Source organism: Gastrolobium bilobum, unplaced genomic scaffold (assembly GCF_033153095.1).
Source record: "Gastrolobium bilobum isolate Gb01-03AN ecotype WA unplaced genomic scaffold, APGP_CSIRO_Gbil_v1 utg2195, whole genome shotgun sequence".
Lineage (NCBI taxonomy): Eukaryota > Viridiplantae > Streptophyta > Magnoliopsida > Fabales > Fabaceae > Gastrolobium > Gastrolobium bilobum.
This window is the reverse complement of record NW_026895782.1, coordinates 1,554,189-1,577,067: the sequence shown is the minus strand read 5'-3', so window position 1 is coordinate 1,577,067 and position 22,879 is coordinate 1,554,189. Positions and strand designations below refer to the sequence as shown.

Sequence of the window (22,879 nt, the reverse complement as noted above, 5' to 3'; positions counted from 1 at the left end):
ACCTCGTGAGGTCGAGAATAAAGAAGAAAAAAAAGGGTCTCATTCTTACGAGCGAATGCAATGAGATAAAAATATTAATCCTATATATATATATATATATATATATATAGATTTAATGTTGGCAAAAAAAAATTAAAATATTACATTTTAATAAAAAATTACGAATAAGTTGCTGTTTTGAAGTTAATTGCGAATATACTACACTTATTCACGTCCAAATTGGGCGTGACAATTCACCCCTAAGTTAGGCGAGACTAGTATGGTGTTGACACGTGGCACAAAAAATTAACAGTTTAATTGTAAAACTTCAGAAGGTCATAACTTTTGACTCGGGTACCCGAATCATGTATTTTTTTGTTTCCACGTAACTTTTTAATATATACTCAAGGACATCTCATTTGACACATTTTATCTCTTACAAACACATTTCAAATTTGCAACAATGGTACCATACGAGCGTTTAAACCAGAAGCCTCCGAGTTCTTTCCGAATCAACACCAAACACAGTCTTCTGCCTACTAGAACTTCTCTATCCCTATCCTATGGGTTGTATTCTTATCACTGTGAATAAAAACTTTATCATTTAAATCGTGGTCTGAAATTAAATATGGCAATGGATTAGTGCATATATAAATAAGGATACTTAATATCATATTAGAATATATACTTTCTACCAAGTGTTTGAAAAAAAAAATAGTGTATAAGGTTATTAAATTGTAATACGTATCGTGTATCGTTTGACCGATTTCTCTTATCGTGAATCATAAGATACAAAAATATGATAAAAAATAATTTAAAAATATATAAATTTTTTATGACTTTTATTGAACTGTATCATAAGTTATATCCTTATGTTTTATGACTTTTTTTTCTTTAAAGCCATTTAAATTATGTATGCCTAAGAGAAAGAAAAAATAAATACGTTTAAAATAAAAAAAGGACTAATGGATATAAGAAAAGAAAACTAAACTTCAAATCAAATCCTGAACTCTGAACTTTGGAAATGTCTTTAATACGAAATAATGACCGGGTCTTTATGGCCAGATTCATTGGAAGCTTATATTGCTTCTGAATGGTTTTCAAAAATAAAATCATTCCTCTTTATAGATTTAGAATATTTATTTAATTATTTTCTTTATTAATACAAATTTTTCAAATTTATTTTTAAGTTTAAATCACCAATCAAATCTTTATTTTGTTTTCCTTATTAATAATAATTTTTTAGATTTTTTAATTTAAATCACAAATCAAATCTTTATTTATTTTTTATATGAAAACTTAAAAATTTTGATTTTTTTTTAATTTTTTGAAAAGCAAACAGGAAACATAAAAACAAAAAAAGAAACTAGGAACACCTCCTAGACCAAACTACTCCTACATAGTCCCTTTCAAGTTTGTCACGACAACCAGAAGGAGGCGAGTCAAACTCTTGTAAAGACCAATCAAAGGAGTAGGCAAAAGAGGCCATCCAATCGGCAACCCCATTCCCTTCCCTATGAATATGGGAAATTCTAACCCTCCAATTCCAATCCAGCATATTCCTTATGCGCAAGACCAAGTTAGAGGCTGGATGATGAGAGCTGCACCCTTCTCTTGTGATTTTTTTTAATTTAAATCACAAATGAGGTCTTTATTTATTGTTTATATTGAATCATAAACTCACGGAGGCTTCTGGGTTTAAATGCTCTTATAATACATTATTGTAAATTTTAACTGTGTTTGTCAGAGATAAAATATGTCAAATGATGTGTCATTGTGTAGATCTCAAAAAAATTTGTGGAATAAAAAAAATTACTTGATTTGGATACCTAAGTCAAAAGTTATGGCTTTTCAAAGTTTACAGTTCACAAGTTGATTTTTTTGTGCCACGTATAAAGATCAGACGAGTCACGCCTAAATTAGGTGTGAAGGCCTTGTGAGTTACGCCTAACTCAGGCGTGAATGGTCACGCCTAATTTAGGCGTGAATGATCACGCCTAATTTAGGCGTAAATGTGTGCAATAGATATGTAAATAGTTTCGAAACAACTATATATTCGTAATTATTCGTTAAAATAGTAATATTTTATTTTTTTTGCCTTTAATGTTTCTATAATAAATTTAGATAAGTTATTTACATTCACTCCAAAAATTATTTCCTTTTGTGTTAAATACCTTGATTTTACCTCCAAAATGACATCATTTTCGATGCATTATAGATAATTTATTTACATTGATTGATGAAAAAATGAAATATATATTTATATATATATATATATATATATATATATATAATTTTTATTTTTATAATTTTATAAATTAAAATTTCATGTGATTAAATTTATATTATTCATTTAAATTTTGAACTTATTAAGTATTAATCTTTAATTGACAATAATCAGGTTTAAAAATTTGGTTTCGTAAACTATCGATATGAGATTGAAATTTGAGATTTCACAATTCAATTCATTAACACCCTATAAATTATTTTAATGTAAAATGGATAAGGTTTTTAATTTCAGAATGGTAGATTGGGCCATTTGCTCGGCCCATTCCCCACATTTTATAGGACAAATTATCCGCATCACATAATATATATCTTTCAACTTTAATTTCTCTATATGCCTTTCCCTGTTGTAATGTGATTCCCCCCACGATTAACAATTTAACACGTTTTCCACATAGCGTCTATTTTAGAACCTTTCACAACTTCCTATATACATTTATTATTGCCCTAAGGTAAGGATCTCTTTCCATTTTCTTATTGCACTCTCGTTTACCCTCATCAGTCATCACCATATCCCTTTCGTGTATACGACGAAAATCACTACCCAAACCCCTAGTCACCACACAAACACCCGGATCGATTTTTCCAAAGATTTGGTTCATTCATATCATACATTAACCTATGAGTCCTCCATCTTGCCTTGAATACTTCTAATTTTTATTTTTTTTAGATATTCTAATTAATTCATCGCTGCTAGTTTGATTTGGAACGGATCTTGTAATTAAAGTTTTAACCCCTTCTAAAAATGATATTGAGAAGGATCGAATACATACTCTCACCTCATCTGCTTAGTTTTCCGGTACCAACTGAGCTACAATGAGTTGGTACTTCTCAACATTTTTTAGCTAAATTATTTTGGATCTGGATCCTCCAATGTGAAATATCATAACCATACAAAGGTAGATCAATGGTAATAACGGAGGAGAGAGAAAATATATTAAAATAGGTAGTTACAAAATCATAACCGTTGATTTACCCTTGTATGGTTATGACTATGTCATGTTTTTTGCCACATTAGAGGATCCATTTCCTGTTATGTTACATGATTTAAGTATTGTTTCCAACACCCACAATAAAAGGGAGATAGAAAGTAGAATGATGAGAGAGAATGAAAAATATGTGGACCCCATCTTTTAATGTGTATGTAGAAAAGTAAAGTTGTGTTATGTTATAAACCCCATAGTTATTTGGTTATTTTAGAATTCTCAAATTTTTTTAGATAAAATATTTAAAGTTATTTGGAATAGATTATTTGGTTATTTTTTAGTGCTGAAAATGAACTCAGAATTTGGATGTGTTCGTTCTTATTAGTTTTAGGTGTTATGGTTAGAGTGTGAGAGAATAATATAAATCATTAAAAATGTTAACACCTTAAGATTTTGGGTTTAATTAATTCTTTATATGGTATTAGAGTTTCAGTTTCAGTAACCATGAGATCACGAGTTTGATTCTCACCCCCCACTTTCAAGTGGAATTAAATAAGCACACAAGCTAAAACAAAAAAATATGGCGTGTAAAATATTCATGCTTCAAGACCAAAGAACTCTTGCGTGATGGAATGTGTTAGAGAATAATATAAATCATTAAAAAGATCATCACCCAACACCATAAAATTCTGCATTGAATTGATTCTTTACCCAATTGCAACGAAAATATTTGGCTATGTTTTTTATATGATGTGATTTGATGCATTTGGTTGGAGCATAGTGATATGCTGTCACTACGTGCTTTAAGGCATAGGGTGATCTTTGTGGCTTCTTCATGATATTTAGCTTATGGCTTTCTTTAATACATATGCGGAGGGATTGGAAATTTATGTTGAACTTATTTGATTATTTTAAGTTATTTGTGTTGTTTCTTTGCTCCGTAGCCAAACTTCTTTTATATTGAAACCTACTACCTTATTTAAAACTAACTAAACCCTTCAACACTAGTAGCTACTAATGACTGAACTCATCTATGAATTAGCTCTTTGACATTGAAAACAATGATTAATGTAAAAAAAAAAAACAAATAAACTATGTTGTCGAGCAATGACCGGTCACAGTATGCTACTAATTAATGACTGAACTCATCTACGAACTAGTTCATTGACATTGAAAACAATGATTATTGTAAAAAAAAATACAAATAAACTATGTCGTCCAGCAATGACCGGTCACAGTACGCTACTAATGACTGAACTCATCTACGAAATAGTTCATGGACATTGAAAAATGAAAACAATGATTCATGTAAAAAATAAATAAATAAACTATGTTGTCGAGCAATGACTGGTACCGAAGAAAATCACATTATTTGAACTCAAATACCCTGGCTTGGAATGTCTTGGTGGACCACAAAGAGTAAATAGAAACCACGTGGTGCAAGAATAGCCGAAGGAGGTGTGGTGACCTCAACTTGATACGTTGATTTCCCAACGCCTTTCAAATTATTTGGCTCAACTTGATACGTTGAACAATATGGCGCGATTGTTGGCAAATATAAAGAGGTTACCGTCCACATTTGAAAAAACAAAAGGATTAAGGTTGTCATCCATATCTATAACATCAAAGGTCTGAACGAGAAACGACAACACGGATGTTTTACCAAGATCTGCAGCTATCTTTCGATAAAAACTCGTAGTTAAATTGTTTTCTACCTCCCATTATAGTATGTCGTCCATCTGGCAACATATGATTGGTGGAGTACCATCTTTTAACCACAATTCCACCATCAATTTCTTCCCAGTCACATGTTGGACATGGATTCAAGATCCTCACCTTCTGCTCTCCGCCTAAGTACCCACCTGTTTGGTTCAGGCTGCCGTTCGCCACTGCCGAGTCGGAGGAACACCACAAGTACCCTACCATCTTTTAAACAATGCACGAAAACTGTTGGATGCCACATCATACTCCACCGAGTGAGCGGTACAGTCTGTCTTCACAATTTCTCGGAGGATTCATGGCAGCATCTGCCATTAGGTAAAGTTAGGTTCGAAAGGCCAAAGTCAGTGCAGTCGTAGATGACGACGCAGTCGTTATGGAGTAACTGCATATGCATGGCCACAATGCCGATGCTTTTCTGTAGAAGTTGCCACTGTCCATTTTTGGCTTTGGCCGGAGATGGAACTGTCACAATAGCGAGGAGAAGGTAGAAAAGCAGGGAAGGTAGAAGAAGGTTAGCCATTTTTTGTGAGCTGGGAAAACGCTGAAGAAGTGCTTGATTTCTAGGAATGTGTAAAGTGAATGTGATGAGGTTGCACTTCAAGTATCATATGGGCTTTAAATAAATACTGGTAGCTTCTGTTGCATTTGTCCTATGATCATTTGCCATAAAACCCTAAACACGGAGATGTCTGTTTGATTGTGTTCTGATTTTTTTGTTCTTAAAACTGTTTTGTAAAATAGTTATGGAAACAGTTGTTTTCTATATTTATTTCTTTTTGAAAGTTAAAAATCAAAACAGAAAACAAAAACAACTCTGACATGTTCTCTAAATTTGATTCTAAAAACAAAAAAACAGTTATAGTTTTCAAAACATTTTTTACAAAACAGGTCCTACCAAACGAGTTTTTTAGTTTTTTTTGTTCTGAAAACTAAAAAACTATTTTTGAAAATAATAATCAAACAGAGCCGTAATCTCATATTAAAATTTTATATGATTTTTACTAGCGTGCGTGATCTCATTTTTTAAAGTTAATTAAAGAATTTAGTCATATGTTTATCTTCGCATGGGATTGTAAATGCATGGAAATGGAAATTATTTTATTTAGATAATGCTTTTTATTTGAATCCTTATGATTCGTTTTTTTAATGCCTCTCTTATTGATTTTTTTTTTTGTTCGTTTAAAGTTAAAAATCATATACATATATAGAAATACAAAACGAACAGTTGAAATATAAATCGATACTAGTTATTAGTTTGGAGTGGGCCCAAATTCAAAAAAAAAAAAAACAAACAAAAGGCAAAGCAAGAAGTCACTGTACTTAGGGAATGAGGTTGCCGATTGGATGTCCTCTTTTGCCTACTCTTTTGATTGGTCTTTACAAGAGTTTGACTCGCCTCCTTCTGGTTGTCGTGACAAACTTGAAAGGGACTATGTAGGAGTAATTTGATCTAGGAGGTGTTCCTAGTTTCTTTTTTTTGTTTTTCTGTTTCCTGTTTGCTTTAAAAAAAAAAAAAGTCACTGTACTTGGCAGATTATATCGAAGGATGAAGGAATGAAAGCAAAAATATGGGCAGTTGCATTTCAAATGGAAAAATTCATATATGGACAGGTATACATGTAATAATAGTTATTAGAGGTTACGATTTAGTCTCATTTGAATTTGAATGTAATTTTTGAATTTCAAATTACATTTTTGAATTTGAATAATAAATATTCATATTAATGACAAAATAAAGCAGAAAAGGTTAGAATCCAATCTCTCTCCATATTCATAGTATTGACCTCAAGGCTCGTTACATTGGTAGCATTATGCAGGTTTGAAGTAATAAGTGAAAAAAAAAAAAATGAAAGGGGGAGAAAGCAAAATGACATCAAGGCTCGTTACATTGGTAGCTTTATGCAGGTTTGAAAAAATAAGTGAAAGAAAAACGAAAGGGAGCGAGAGCAAAATATATAGAGAGAGAGAGAGGGAAATATATGAAGAGAGATTGGATTATAACCTTTTCTGTTTTATTTTGTCATGAATATGAAGGAAAAAATATTTGTGATTTTAAAGGATATAAATTTTAATTCTTATGTCATTTTAGATCATAACCATTGATTTTCGTCAATCAACGGTTATAATTTATTGGGTAAAATTTATTATTAATTAATTAATAATTTTAACACAATAATTATAATCGTTGATTGACGGAAATCAACAGTTAGGATCTAAAATGATACAAGGTTATATCTTTTAAAAGACAAATGTTTTTCCCTAATAGGATCTATTTATAGTAACAGATTGGAAAAATATTTGTGATTTTAAAGGGGGATAGGATATTGTGACAGGAACAGTGGCTAAAGTGCCACTGTCGGAAAAAAAAATACCAAAATGTCACGCCAACAGTAAACTTTGCCAAAATGTCACGTGACATATTTCGCTACACTGTGTAGTGAAATATGTGTGCAAATAATTCGCTACACGGTGTAGCAAAATATGCCACATTAGAACAAAAAATGCCACGTGTCAAACAGAGAGAATTTCGCTACACAGTGTAGCAAAATTCTCCCTATCTGACACGTGACATTTTTGGTTCACGCATTCTGACGCGGAATATTTCGCTACACCATGTAGCGAATTATTTGCACACATATTTCGCTACACAGTGTAGCGAAATATGTCACGTGACATTTTGGCAAAATTTATTGTTGGCGTGACATTTTGGTGTTTTTTTTTCCAACAGTGGCACTTTGGCCACGGTTCCTATTGTGACAACCAAATAATGTTATTACCAATGTTACTACCACATCTTAACCGTTGATTTCTGCCAATCAACGGTTATCATTTATTGCGAATTAATAATTAATTAATGAGTTTGATTTGAAAAATAATAACCGTTGATTGGCGAAAATCAACAATTAAGATGTGGTAGTAACATTATTTAGTTGTCACAATATCCTATCCCTTTTAAAGGATCTAAATCTTATGTCATTTTAGATTACAAATTTGAATTAATGTGACTCGAGTGTTACTACATATGTTGTGAGGGCTTGAGCAGAATTTATAGGAGTAACTGCATATTTTTTAAGACTTGCACATGGCAATCACAAATGTGACTCGAGTGTGTGACCGTTCGATAGATATAACTTCAACCCAGTTTTCTACATTTGAAGTATGGCTAAAATTAGAATTTAGGACCACCCCTACTCAAAAGTATTTTGCATACCTCAACATACCTCTCAAAAAATAATTAATATTAATATCATCAAAACTTAAAACAGAAACACGCGTTAGTTAAAACAGTTCCATTTTCCCAACAAAATAACATTGTTTTCTTAAATGCAATTTCGCAAGAGAAATTATGTTCAACTTAATTACCAAAAAAAAAAACAGGTGTCGATCAAATGCAAAAGATGGATAAAAAATTCACGCATTCGCCTACAACAGTTTTGATCAGGAACTAGGACTCCTAAGTGGCTGAATCAAATATGTTTACCACCTAAATAACAAAATCACCTTGTAGTATTAAAAAAATATCACGCTTAAGAGTATACTAATCCATTATTGTTGAAATTAAACTTGCAAATATACTTACCAAGAGGTTATGGCTAGAAAAGTTTTCTCGTTACGCCACGCCAGATTTTAGTACCGTTGGATTAATTATATTATACAAAAGTTGCAAATGAAGAATTTAAACCACTCGCGAGGCAATCCGAATTAATTAAAAATAATACAAGTATGACATTACTCAAATAAAAAGTTCAACATTCCCACACTACATAGAACTTCAACGCATTCAAATTCAAACATTGCAACAATATACTAGCTACAGACCACCTATATGATGGCAGATAAGATTGCTTTTTTTGGATATTCTTCCTCTAATCGGGATTTGCAGCGAGGTCCCTTGATTTGTAGGAATCTGTTGAATAGTGATAGGATGAGCGTTTCTTGCCCTAGACTTTGATTTTCTCTGTGGTTTGTTTTTTAATTCCCTCAATCTTAAAAAAAAATAAAAATACTGGTGGCTGCATATTTGTCGTCGTGATAATGCTTTATATTAGAATCCTTATGATTCGTTTTTTAATGCTTCTCTTTTTTTTTTTAGTTCGTTTAAAGTTAAAAATCATATACATACATAGAGATTCAAAACAAACAGTTGAAATATAAATCCATACTAGCTATTAGCTATGTAGGGGGCCAAATTCACAAAGAAACAAAAGGCAAAGAAAAAATCTACTGTACTTGGCAGATTATATCAAAGGCTGAAGGAAAATGAAAGCAAAAATATACTCAATTGCATTTCAAACGGAAAATTTCAAATATGAACAGTTATACTTGTAATAACAGTTATTAGAAATTACGATTTAGTTTCATTTGAATTTAAATGTAATTTATGAATTTCAAATTTGTACTCTGTTACTAAAATATTCGTAATAAGACAAAATAAAGCAAAGAAGTTTACATCAGTAAGCACCAATGTAGCATTATGCAGATTTGAGGAAATAAGTGAAAAAAAAAAAAAAACGAAAGAGAGAGAGGGAAATATATAGAGAGAGATTGGATTATAACCTTTTTTTTTTTTTTTATGTCATTATTTCTGCTTATTTCCTCACACCTGCATAATGCTACATCGGTGCCTAAGGATGTAACCTTTTCTGCTTTATTTTGTCATTATTACGAATATTTATAGTAACCGATTACAAATTTGAAATTACATTCAAATTTAAATGAAACTATTATCGCAACTTCTAATAAATATTAGAGGTATAAATTTTTCCGGGTAAAAACATCGTGTAAAATTGGTAGATAAGCAAATTTTTACATTTTTTTTTATCGTTTTTACTTAAATTTAATTTTTTTTAAAAAAACTATTTTCCATTTTTTTAAATTTAATTTTCTCTTTTTGTGTTTTTAAATTTATGTTATATATAGTTATGTGATTTATATCTTTAAATATAAAATTTATTAAATTTTGAGTAGTTACTTATGTGATTTTTTTGGGGGTTTACATTTCTCCAGCTGCTTAACGTTCAACAATTAAATAGTTACCATATATATAGGTGAAAATATTAAATGTGGAGAATCATAACCATACAAAAGGTGAAAGCATTACATGTTAACACTAAATATAGAAACTTGTCGTGTATTCTTTTTATACAAAACATGAATGTTTTAACAAAATCTGCATCTGTCTTTGGATAAAAACTTGTAATTAAATTGATTTATGCCTCCGATTACAATATATCGTCCGTCTGGAAATATATGGTTGGTGGAGTACCATCTTTTAACCACAAGTCCACCATCAATTTCTTTTCAGTCACATCTTGGGCATGGATTGAAGGTCCTCACACTCTGTTCTCAGCCATATAACAGTCAGTTTGGATCAGGCTGTCGTTCGCCACTGTCGAGCTGGAGGAACACCACACATCTGTTTGGACGAACAATGCATGAAAAGTGTTGGATGCCACATCATACTCCACAGAGTGAGCGGTGCAATCCGTTTTCACAACTATCTCGGAGAATTTATGGCAGCATCTGCCATTAGGTAAAGTTAAGTTGGAATGGCCAAAGTCAATGCGGTTGTACATGAGGACGCGATTGTACATGACGACGCGGTTGCTATGGAGTAACTGTATGTGCATGGCCAATATGCCGATGCTTTCTATAGGAGCTGCCACTGTCCGTTATAAGAGCATTTTTGATACACCCGGTGTACCTATGACTTCCATTAAAAAATTGAAACTTGGATTCATTTTTTTTCTCTTTTCAATATATGCATCACAAAAAAATTTCCATTTTAATTGGCCCATCGCACCAAATCAGTGGTGTGACAGTGGAGATGGAACTGTGACAGTAGCGGTTAGAAGGTACAAGAACATGGAAGGTAGAAGAATGTTAGCATTTTTTAGTGAACTGGGAAAACACTGAAGAATGCTTGATTTCTAGTTCAAATATCCTATGGGTTTTAATTATTGGTGGCTTCTGTCACATTTGTCCTCGTGATCATTTGTCATAAAACCTTATATACGACATTGACATGATTTCATATTAAAATTTTCGTTTGATTTTTTAAAAATGATCAAATTTTTAAAAGTTAATTAAAGAATTTAGTCATATATTTATCTTTGCACGTGATTCTAAATGCACGGATCGAGATTATTTTATTCAGTTTTTTTTTTGTTTAAAGTTGAAACCATATACATAGAAATACAAGACCAACAGTTGAAATATAAATTGATACTAGCTATTAGTCATGTGTTATACATTTGCAATAAATTCTAAGTAAATATGTATAACAGTTTCATTTGTTATCTCTCATCTTAATTTCTCCTAATTAATTTCAATAGTGGCGAATGACAATCATGCACATTTGCTGCACACAACAAAAAAAGAGAGAGTGCAATCCTCAGAATTGATTTAATAAATACATATGCTTCATGCTTGAAGTGAAATCAACACTTTCATAAAATATTTTATATAAAATATTGAATTTTCATAATTTAAACTTTTTAATAAAATAAATGTAATTTTTTTTAATTATTTTCCTAATAATACTTGAAAAGTTAGTTCTAAAAAAAAAAAAAAGTAGTCCTCACTTTCTATTACCAGGGATATGGATAAGAAAAACTACTTAGAAAAGAGAAAAATTACCAGGGATTGAATCAATTGATAAGAATAGGAGCACTAGTTGAAAGGGTTGAGTTTAATATGTAACATCATCATTAGACGAATTGCTATAAGTTTCTCCTTAGATATATGACATATCCATTTCAATAAATAAAAACATAAAGAGAAAAAATTAAAAATGGTAACATATATGGTTGATTCATTGCGCGCCAAAGAGTTTTTTTACGAAAAAGAGTCACGGTAATTTTTTTTGGTATAGACTACGGAGGATAATGTCAAAAATTAAACACCAGTAACAGCAGTACAGTAACATTCATTCTCATTAATTCTCTTCCTCAAGGTGAGGTGTTTATATACACCAGAGCAGTTTCAATCAACCTGCTAATAAATAGGATAAAATAACAACTAATCTAATAATCTGAACTGATATTTACAAAATCATAACAGTCTAACAACAATCTAACAATAATTTAAATTACATATTTTAACACTCCCTCTCAAGTTGGTGCAAAGATATTAATCATGTCCAACTTGTCTACTGTTTCTCGAAACACTTTTGCGGATCCAGCCTTGGTTAGCACATCAGCAAGTTGATTTTGAGAATTGATAAATGGAAAGTGGATTGTACCTTCATAGCTTTTCTTTTATAAAGTGTCTGTCAACCTCAACATGTTTGGTTCTGTCATGCTGGATAGGATTGTGTGCAATATCTATGGCAGCTTTGTTGTCACGAATATTGATTAGTATATTATTTAAAGGAACAAAACCCTTCAACAATAGCACGCTACTAATTACTGAACTCATCTACGAATTAGCTCATTGACATTGAAAACAATGATTAATGTAAAGAAAAATACAAATAAACTATGTTGTCGAGCAATGACCGGGACCGAAGAAAATCACATTATTTGAACCCAAATACCCTGGCTTGGAATGTCATGGTGGACCACAAAGAGTAAATAGAAACCACGTGGTGCAAGAATCGCCGAAGGAGGTGTGGTGACCTCAACTTGATACATTGATTTTCCAACAGCTTTCAAATTATTTGGCTCAAAAATCAACAACCTTTGATTCATGGAGAACGAGTGCGTTGTAAAAGGCGGCGCCAACATTGTCACTGAAACTGAATCTTGAGCTAATATTCCTGTCACCCTGAATCGAACCTTTAACTTCTGAGCGTAATTGATTTTGATTTGGGATTGGGGAGCACGATCAACGATACTTGGACGCTCATTAGAGAATCGAGGCTCCAAATACGAAGGAGAAAACGATTCCAACCTCAGTTCCGTTGGAAAAAACACATTGGTGAAATTGTAACCTACGTGAGGATTGCTCCCACCTACTAGAACCCTACCATCGCGAAGCAAAATGGCAGTGGAGTGGTACATCCGAGGGATGGTGGTCGGGTTTTGCAACTCGAACCGAGACCCGACCTTACCATTTGTTTTATACAGAAACGGGCTCAAAACTGGGTTTTGACCCAAGTTCCACCCGGCAGTCCCTTCGAACGCTCCATTGATGAGTAAAACATTTCCATTAGGGAGCATGACTATGTCACTCATGACTCTACTACCCGGCATGGTCTCCATGACCCACTGGGATTTCGGGTCAGTGATTTTGATCCTAGCACACGTATCCAATCCTTTGATGAAAGTACCCTCTTTTGCTTGCTCGTAAGACCCTTTGGGAGCTCCACCACAAATCAAGACCTCAGCTTCCACAGACGGTGCTTGTAAATTCTTCAAAGGTAGCAACACCGCTGAACCAGTACTAGGATAACACCTAGGATCTCCACCTGGTATCGTAGGGTATGTTCTGACCACTTGGTATTTCTGATAGTTGAACAATATGGCGCGGTGGTTGGCAAATATAAAGAGGTTACCGTCCACATTTAAAAAAACAAATGGATAAAGGTTGTCATCCATATCTATAGCATCAAAGGTTTGAACGAGAAATGGTAACACAAATGTTTTACCAAGATCTGCAGCTGTCTTTGGATAAAACTCGTAGTTAAATTGTTGCCTGCCTCCGATTATAATCTGTCGTCCATTTGGCAACATATGATTCGTGGAGTACCATCTTTTAACCACAATTCCACCGTCAATTTCTTCCCAGTCACATGTTGGACATGGATTGAAGATCCTGACCCTTCGCTCTCCGCCTAAGTACCCACCTGTTTGGATCAGGCTGCCGTTCGCTATTGCCGAGCCGGAAGAACACCACAAGTCTGTTTGGACAAACAATGCACGAAAAGTGTTGGATGTCACATCATACTCCACCGAGTGAGCGGTACAGTCGGTTTTCACAACTTTCTCGGAGGATTCATGGCGGCATCTGCGATTAGGTAAAGTTAAGTTCGAAAGGCCAAAGTCAGTGCGATCGTAGATGAGGACGCGGTCATTGTGGAGTAACTGCATGTGCATGGCCACAATGCCAATGCTTTTCTGTAGGAGCTGCCACTGTCCATTTTTGGCTTGGGCTGGAGATGGAACTGTCACAGTAGCGAGAAGAAGGTAGAAAAGCAGGGAAGGTAGAAGAAGGTTAGCCATTTTTTACGAGCTGGAAAAACACTGAAGAAGTGCTTGATTTATAGAAATGTGTAAAATGACTGTAATGAGGTTGCAGTTCAAGTATCGTATGGATTTTAAATAAATACTGATGGCGTCTGTTGCATTTGTCCTCCTTATCATTTGTCATAAAACCCTAAATACGAAGACCTAACTTCATATTAAATTTTTATATGATTTTTACTAGCGCATGATCTCATTTTTAAAAGTTAATTAAAGAATTTAGACATTTATTTATCTTCGCATGCGATTGTAAATGCGTGGATACGGAGATTATTTTATTTAAATAATGCTTTTTGTTTGAATCCTTATGATTCGTTTTATAATGCTTCTCTTATTGATTTTTTTTATTCGTTTAAAGTTAAAAACCGTATACATATATAGAAATACAAAACGAACAGTTGAAATATAAATCGGTACTAGCTATTAGCTACGTACTGGGCCTAAATTAAATAATAAAAAAAAAAGGCAAAGCAAGAAGTCACTGTAGATTATATCGAAGGATGAAGGAACGAAAGCAAAAATATGGGCAGTTGTCAAATCCAAAAATTCATATATGGACAGTTATACATCTAATAATAATTATAGTAATAGATTGGATTATAACCTTTTCTGCTTTATTTTGTCATTAATATGAATATTTATAGTAATAGATTACAAATTTGAAATTCAAAAATTACATTCAAAATCAAATGAAACTAAATCGTAAATTCCAATAATTATTATTAGATGTATGGCTGTACATATATGAATTTTTCCTTTTGAAATGCAACTGCTCATATTTTTGCTTTCATTCCTTCATCCTGAGAGATTGGATTATAACCTTTTCTGCTTTATTTTGTCATTAATATGAATATTTATAGTAATAGATTACAAATTTGAAATTCAAAAATTACATTCAAATTCAAATGAAAGTAAATCGTAAATTCCAATAATTATTACTAGATGTATGGCTGTACATATATGAATCTTTCCTTTTGAAATGCAACTGCTCATATTTTTGCTTTCATTCATTCATCATGAGAGATTGGATTATAATCTTTTCTGCTTTATTTTGTCATTAATATGAATATTTATAGTAATAGATTACAAATTTGAAATTCAAAAATTACGTTCAAATTCAAATGAAACTAAACCGTAAATTCCAATAATTATTATTAGATGTATGCCTGTACATATAGGAATTTTTCCTTTTGAAATACAACTGCCCATATTTTTGCTTTGATTCCTTCTTCCTTCGATATTATAATCTGCCAACTGCCAAGTACAGTGACTTCTTGCTTTGTTTTTTGTTTTTTGAATTTGGGCCTACTACAAGCTACGTGTTAATTTGCAATAAATTTTAAGTAAATATGTATAACACTTCCATTTGTTATCTCTCATCTTAATTTCTTTTAATTAATTTCAATAGTGGCGAATGACAATGTATTTGCAATGAATTGTTTTCTGCCACCAATAACGATTTATTTTCCATCTGGCAGGATGTGATCAGTGGCGTACCATCTTCGAGCTGCAAGTCCATCTTCAATTTCTTGCCAAACACATGTTGGGCATGAAAATAAAATCCTCACGGCACGGTCTCCATCGTTGTACCCGCCGGTTTGAACCAGGGAGCCGTCGGGAGCTGCCGAACCGGATGAACACCACCCGTCAGTTTCTACAAACAATGGCCAAAATGTATTGGAAGCAACATTGTACTCGCAGGAGTGAGCAGTGCAATCGTCTTTGACAATCACACGTCTGTTTTCACAACTATCAATGCAAGTAAACTAGTCTAAAAACGTAAAAATGTTAGAAATGCAGTGTAAAAATGGCCCTTAGAAAAAATGGGTGAAAATGGTAGAAACTCAAATTTTAACATTTTTTTATAACTTGAGAGAGTAAAATGACACAAGTTATGTCATTTAAAAGGACAAATATTTTTTCCTTAAAATAAGTACTGAATAAGTAAAGCATAAAAATGAAAAGTCGGCGGTAAAAAAATAACTGACAAGGAATATCAGCAAGCAATAATTACAAACCCCTCCATTGAAATTTGAAATTACAAGTCTCATACATCACTTTATTTGAATTTGACTTTCCCAAATGAAATTAATGTTCATCCATGAATCTGTTCACTGACATTCAAAACAATAAATAATTTAAAAAATATATATATGACATCCATGAATCTTTGACAACCACACGTCTATTTTTACAACTATCAATGGAAGTAAACTAGTCTAAACACACGTAAAAATGTTAGAAACGCAGTGTAAAAATGGCCCTTAGAAAAAATGGGTACTTTGAGGTTGGGAACTGTGATGTGCTGAGTGTTTGGTTTATGAGAAATTTTTTGAATACTAGGAAAATGTAATTACTAGGGAAATGATTGCAAAGTGAGTTTGATAGGAAAATGTAAAAAAAGTTGTTTGGTTAACTGAAATATTACCAGAAAAATTTATTTAAATTTGCAAAATTTACTTCTTCAGTTATCTCAAAATACCACATTTCAAGTGGTATTCTGTAACAATGAATTTCATCCAAAAATCAACACAAAAGTCATTTCCCCATCTATCCTATTTGCTTAATATTTTTTTCAAAAACCTGAACCAAACATGGTATTTTCCAATATCCACTTACACTTTTTCATCAATCCCAAAATAAATCTTCTACCAAACACTAATTAATGGCTTTAAATAGTGGTGAAGCTTGCAGATGATAGAGAAAGATCTTTCCCACACGCAAGTGAATGCGCGGTACATCATTCTCTCTACGAAGTTCTTTTTGGTATTAATATTGGGAAATACAAGAGTTATGTACCATGTGAGTGCTGGAATTTTTTTTTCTTTCATGTTACATAACTCTAATATTTTCCATTAATATTTGTATTGGAGATAATTTTATCTATTATAAAACTTAAGACTTTAAGAGACACTGAAACATTTTTTGGACGCATAAATTAAAGAAGTACAATTATCGAAAGAACAAATAGTTGCACCTTGTATACAGGCTTATTTGGCTGCTTTTGTTTTACCGCACATGCATGTGCAGTATTTACATTTTTTTTTTGCCCCTTCCATTTTACATGAGAAAGCTATGTATTGTTATCATATCAGTTTAAGCCATGTAATATGGGTTTGAAAATTGAAAATAAGAATATAAATAATTCTAAATTATGAATTATGATTTTTTGGGGGGGGGGGAAATTTATTAAAATCGTGATTTAATGATAATAATACTTCGACTATGAGAGGATAACGGATAGGCGTTGCTAGGTCTAATCCTACAGCCGCATATTTATGTGAATCTTGCTTGCGATTTAAAGATTCATTTTACAATAAAAAAACATGTTTGTTAACATATATCATTTCAAACATGTTTGTTGGGTATCACTCATATTTTTCATTCAGATGAGGACTCTTATTGGTAGGGTCAATAAAAAGTCAACTAGAGAGCAGCCCAGCGGGGTTGTAGGGGACAATGTCCTCGGACTCGTAGAGGTCTGATATTGTTGTGAGCCATGTTGGTGGAGTACCATCTTTTGACCACAATTTCACGATAAATTTCTTCCCAGTCACATGTTGGGCATGGATTGAAGATCCTCACCCTCCGCTCTCCGCCTAAGGACCCACCTGTTTGGATCAGGCTGCCGTTAGCCACTGCCGATCCGGAGGAACACCACACGTCTGTTTGGACGAACAATGCACGAAAAGTGTTGGATGACACATCGTACTCAATGGAGTGAGCGGTGCAGTCCCTATTCACAGCTGTCTCGGAGGATTCATGGCGGCATCTGCCCTTAGGTAAAGTTAAGTTGGAAAGGCCAAAGTCAGTGCGGTCATAAACGATGACGCAGTCGTTATGGAGCACTTGCATGTGCATAGCCACAATGCCGATGCTTTTATGTAGAAGCTGCCACTGCCTGTTTTTGGCTTCGGACATACCGACAGAAGCAAGGAAAAGGTAGAAAAGAGGGAAAGTAGAAGAAGGTTCCCCATTTCTTGTGCGCTGAGAAAATACTAGAGGAAAACTTTAAAAAATACTGGTTGTGGGGGTGTTGTGAGGGCTTGAGCAGAACTCATAAGAGTAACTGCTTATTTTTTAAGACTTGCATATGGCAATCACAAATGTGACTCGAGTGTGTGACGGTACGACAAATATAACTTCAACCTAGTTTTCTACATTTGAAGTATGGCTAAAATTAGAATTTAGGACCACCCCTACTCAAAGTATTTTGTATGCCTCAGCTTACCTCTCAGAAAATAATTAATATTAATATCATCAAAACTTAAAACAGAAACACGTGTTAGGTAAAACAGTTCCATATCTATAGCATCAAAGGTCTGAACGAGAAATGGTAACACGAATGTTTTACCAAGATCTGCAGCTGTCTTTGGATAAAACTCGTAGTTAAATTGTTTTATGCCTCCAATTATAATCTTTCGTCCATCTGGCAACACATGATTGGTGGAGTACCATCTTTTAACCACAATTCCTCAATCAATTTATTCTCAGTCACATGTTGGGCATGGATTGAAGATCCTGACCCTCCGCTCTCCGCCTAAGTACCCCCCTGTTTGGATTAGGCTGCCATTCGCCATTGCCGAGCCGGAGGAACACCACAAGCTTGTTTGGATGAACAATGCACGAAAAGTGTTGGATGTCACATCATACTCCACGGAGTGAGCGACACAGTCTGTTTTCACAGCTTTCTCGGAGGATTCATGCGACATCTACCATTAGGTAAAATTAAGTTTGAAAGGCCGTAGATGACGACGCGATCGTTATGGAGTAACTGCATATGCATGGCCACAATGCCGATGCTTTTCTGTAGGAGCTGCCACTGTTAAATTTCAATAGTCCCGTAAGGGGTGTAATGGATCATGCGGCTTGTTAGAGGCCTACAACCTGACCCGTCTTGCCTTAACCAGTTTTAAAAATAGTACAAGTTTAAGCTCGTTGAAAGACTTATTTAAAAATTGGGTCACAAGCCTATTTTTAAAGGCATGGACTCTAATTCTCAAAACTCGACATATATTTTTTACTAAATATTGGTGGCTTATGTTACGAATGTCCTTGTGATAGTTTGTCATAAAACCTTAAAAACTGGACATTCATATGATCTCATATTAAAATTTCGTATGATTTTGTAGAGGTGATCAAATTTTTAAAAGTTAATTAAAGAATTTAGTCATATATTTATCTTTGCACGTGAATCTAAATGCACGAATTGAGATTATTTTATTTAGATAACGCTTTTTATTAGAATCTTGATGATTTTTTTTGTAATGCTACTATTGATATTTTTTTGTTTAATGTTCAAAACCATATACCTAGAAATACAAGACCAACAGTTGAAATATAAATTGATACTAGCAATTATTTGTGTTATAAATTTGGAATAAATTCTAAGTAAATATGTATAACACTTTCATTTGTTATCTCTCATCTTAATTCCTCTTAATTAATTCCAATTGCGGCGAACATTGTTGTCAAAAAATAGTCTAAAAATGTAAAACCACAAGTAAAAATGGTTTTAGAAAAAATGGGTAAAAATGCCGCGTAGCAACATAAAAATGGTAGAAATAAGTTTTTGCATTTTTTACCGATTTTACTTAAACGTAATTTATTTTATTTTTAAAAAACCTATTTTTTTTTCAAAGTTAATTTTCTATTTTTGTGTTTTTAAACTTATGTTATATATAGTTATATGATTTATATCTTTTAAATATAAAGTTATTTATTAAATTTTGAGTAGTGACTTATGAGATTTTTTGGAGGGTTTACATTTCTTCAGCCCCTTAACGTCCAGAGGTCAAATAGATACCATATATATAGGTGAAAACATTAAATATGGACAATAATAACCATACAAAAGGTGAAAGCAATAAATATGGGGAATCACAATCATACACCTGTTATTGCTGGATGTCAATCGGCTAGAGAAATGATTTTACCTTTTTTTGACATACATATATGGGATTCTATTTTCTCATGTTATAGGAGATAGTTATCTCCTACTGTAGACACATGATGTGGTGGGCCCACCACCTATTAAAAAAAAGAAAAAAAGAAAAATGATGGCACGACTTTTGATATGAGAACAACATGAGATAGTTATCTCATGTAAAGTGAGACAATGATTTTCCTATATATATATATATATATATATATATATATATATATATATATATATATATATATACACACACATAAGAAAAAAATAAAAAATAGTGGACCCCACTATTTTGTCTCAGTCGCATCAGATAATTATCTCATCATAGAATTACTCTAAGTCAAGCACGCTTAACTGTGGAGTTCTTCCGTTTCGGGCTACCGCAAAATTAGATGCATCTTGTTAGTATAGATAGTACCAATTAATTCTTATAGGCTATCCCAAATTGTGGGATATTCAACCTACTTTCAAGTGTCGATTCTATTCATTCATGCATGTAACCCCCCGCTGGAAGCGTGTCAGGAGCTGCTCCTTGTCTGTGCTTCTTTGCACCGGCGATCACTCCCGGCCCTCGTCAGTGCTTGAGATGTTACATGCCCACCACCTTCTGCCTGGTTCATCCTCGAACCACACTATACTGGGAGAGAGGCCTTGCTCTGATACCACTTGTAACGCCTGGTCGCTTCAAGAATCAATGACTATCCCCATATAGTAACACTAGACTTTTCAGTGTGCTTTTTCCTCACTCGCATACTTCCCGGGAAAACTTCCCAGGAGGTCACTCATTCGAGAATAGCTCCAAGTCAAGCACGCTTAACTGTGGAGTTCTTCTGTTCCGGGCTACCGAAAAGCAGATGCATCTTGATTGTATAGGTAGTACCAATTAATTCTTATAAGTTATCCCAAACTGTGCAGTCTCCAACCTGCACAGTCTTTGGAATCCCTATCTTTCGGGTGTCGATTTGATTCATTCATAAATGTAACCCACCGCTGGAAGCCTGTCAGGAGTTGCTCCTTGTCCGTGTCTCTTTGCACTAGCGATCACTCCCCGCTCTCGTCAGTGCTCGGGATGTTACAACTAATCTCTTTCGTTTCTACGTAAAAACTCGATTTTGACAACATTGGTGGCGAATGACAATGCATGCACATTTGCCTCACACACAAAAAGAGAGAGTGCAATCCTCAGCATTGATTTAATAAATACATATGCTTCATGCTTAAAGTGAAATCAAATTAAATGAAATTAGTCATTGTTTTGCATTGCACTCCAGAATCCAGTCTAAAAGAATTAAAAAGAGACGTACAATATGCACAAAAAAAAGAGAGAATGTTCAAGGTCATGAATAGTTGTTGGCTATTTATAACTTTTATTGCGTTATACATACAAGGAAATTGTTTGATTTGTGCTTTTGTTTGTAACTGAAAAGCAGTTAAAATAGGTCAATTTTATCTAATTTACTCATACCTCATTCATATTAGGACTAAAAATACCACAAGATCAAAAGGTACACAATACTAAAGTTATGCACGGGTTAAAAGCCTTATGGATTAGAGCCAACTTGCATATCATCTTAAAGTTATAGTTTAAAAAATAATTATTTTATTTTATCTTCTTAAATGCATTTAAAATTATTTTAATAAATAAATATTGGAAATAAAGTATCTGATGTTATTTTAGATAACTTTGTCTACGTTTTATATAGTACTTGCATTTGTCTTTCCCTAAAATAAAAGTGCTAGTAAATGGAAAATGTACAATGCGCTTGAAAAAATATTACCTTGATCATCTTGTTGTTACATAATTTAATTATGATTGACGCTACTTATACCATAAGGTTAATTAATCTACTTGTATGTGTTACATGTTAACACTAAATATATAAACTTGTCGTGTATTCTTTTTATACAAAACAAGAACGTTTTAACAAGATCTGCAACTGTCTTTGGATAAAACTCGTAGTTAAATTGATTTCTGCCTCTGATTACAATCTGTCGTCCATATGGAAATATATGGTTGGTGGAGTACCATCTTTTAACCACGAGTCCACCGTCAATTTCTTCCAAGTCACAGGTTGGGCATGGATTGAAGGTCCTCACCCTCTGTTCTCCGCCATAGAACCTACTGGTTTAGATCAGGCTGTCGTTTGCCACTGTTGAGCCGGAGGAACACCACACGCCTGTTTGGACGAACAATGCACGAAAAAGTGTTGGATGCCACATCGTACTCCATAGAGTGAGTAGTGCAATTCGTTTTCACAACTATTTCGAAAGATTTGTGGTGACATCTGCCGTTAGGTAAGGTTAAGTTGGAATGGCCAAAGTCAGTGTGGTCATACATGATGACGCGGTCATTATGGAGTAACTGTATGTGCATGGCCACAATGCCGATGCTTTTCCATATGAGCTGCCATTGTTCGTCGTGAGAGCATTTTTGGTTTCCATTAAAAAATGGACAGTTGGATTTTTTTTTCTCTTTTCTATATACATATCACAAAAAAATGCATGCACATTTGTTGCACACACACAAAAAGAGTGCAATCCTCAGAATTGATTTATTAAATACACATGCTTCATGCTTGAAGTGAAATCAACACTTTCATAAAATATTTTATATAAAATTTTGAATTTTCATAATTTAATTTTTTAATAAAATAAATGTAAATTTTTATTATTATTTTCCTAATAATACTTGAAAAGTTGGTTCTACAAAAAAAAATTAAAGTCCTCACTTTTTATTATATCGTAGAATAATGATTTTTATTATATTTAAAAAAATTAGCATAGGGGAAAATTTTAATCTTTTGATTTTTGAAGTAAAATTTAGTTAAAATATAGCTCTCTTAATT

The 22,879-nt window shown here is 33.2% G+C and overlaps 1 protein-coding gene across 1 annotated transcript; it reads right to left on the bottom strand.

The window, feature by feature from the left end:
• Window positions 1-12,427: 12,427 nt before the first annotated feature.
• Window positions 12,428-13,990, bottom strand: LOC133295972 (aldehyde oxidase GLOX1-like). Its single transcript, XM_061494915.1, has one exon. It carries the CDS (start codon window positions 13,949-13,951, stop codon window positions 12,428-12,430), a length of 1,524 nt encoding a protein of 507 aa, XP_061350899.1. The 5' UTR covers window positions 13,952-13,990.
• Window positions 13,991-22,879: the final 8,889 nt, after the last annotated feature.

Excerpts from the sequence above, each read along its gene's own strand:
- LOC133295972 (XM_061494915.1), bottom strand. The coding sequence starts at position 13,951 with ATGCACATGCAGTTACTCCACAATGACCGCGTCCTCATCTACGATCGC.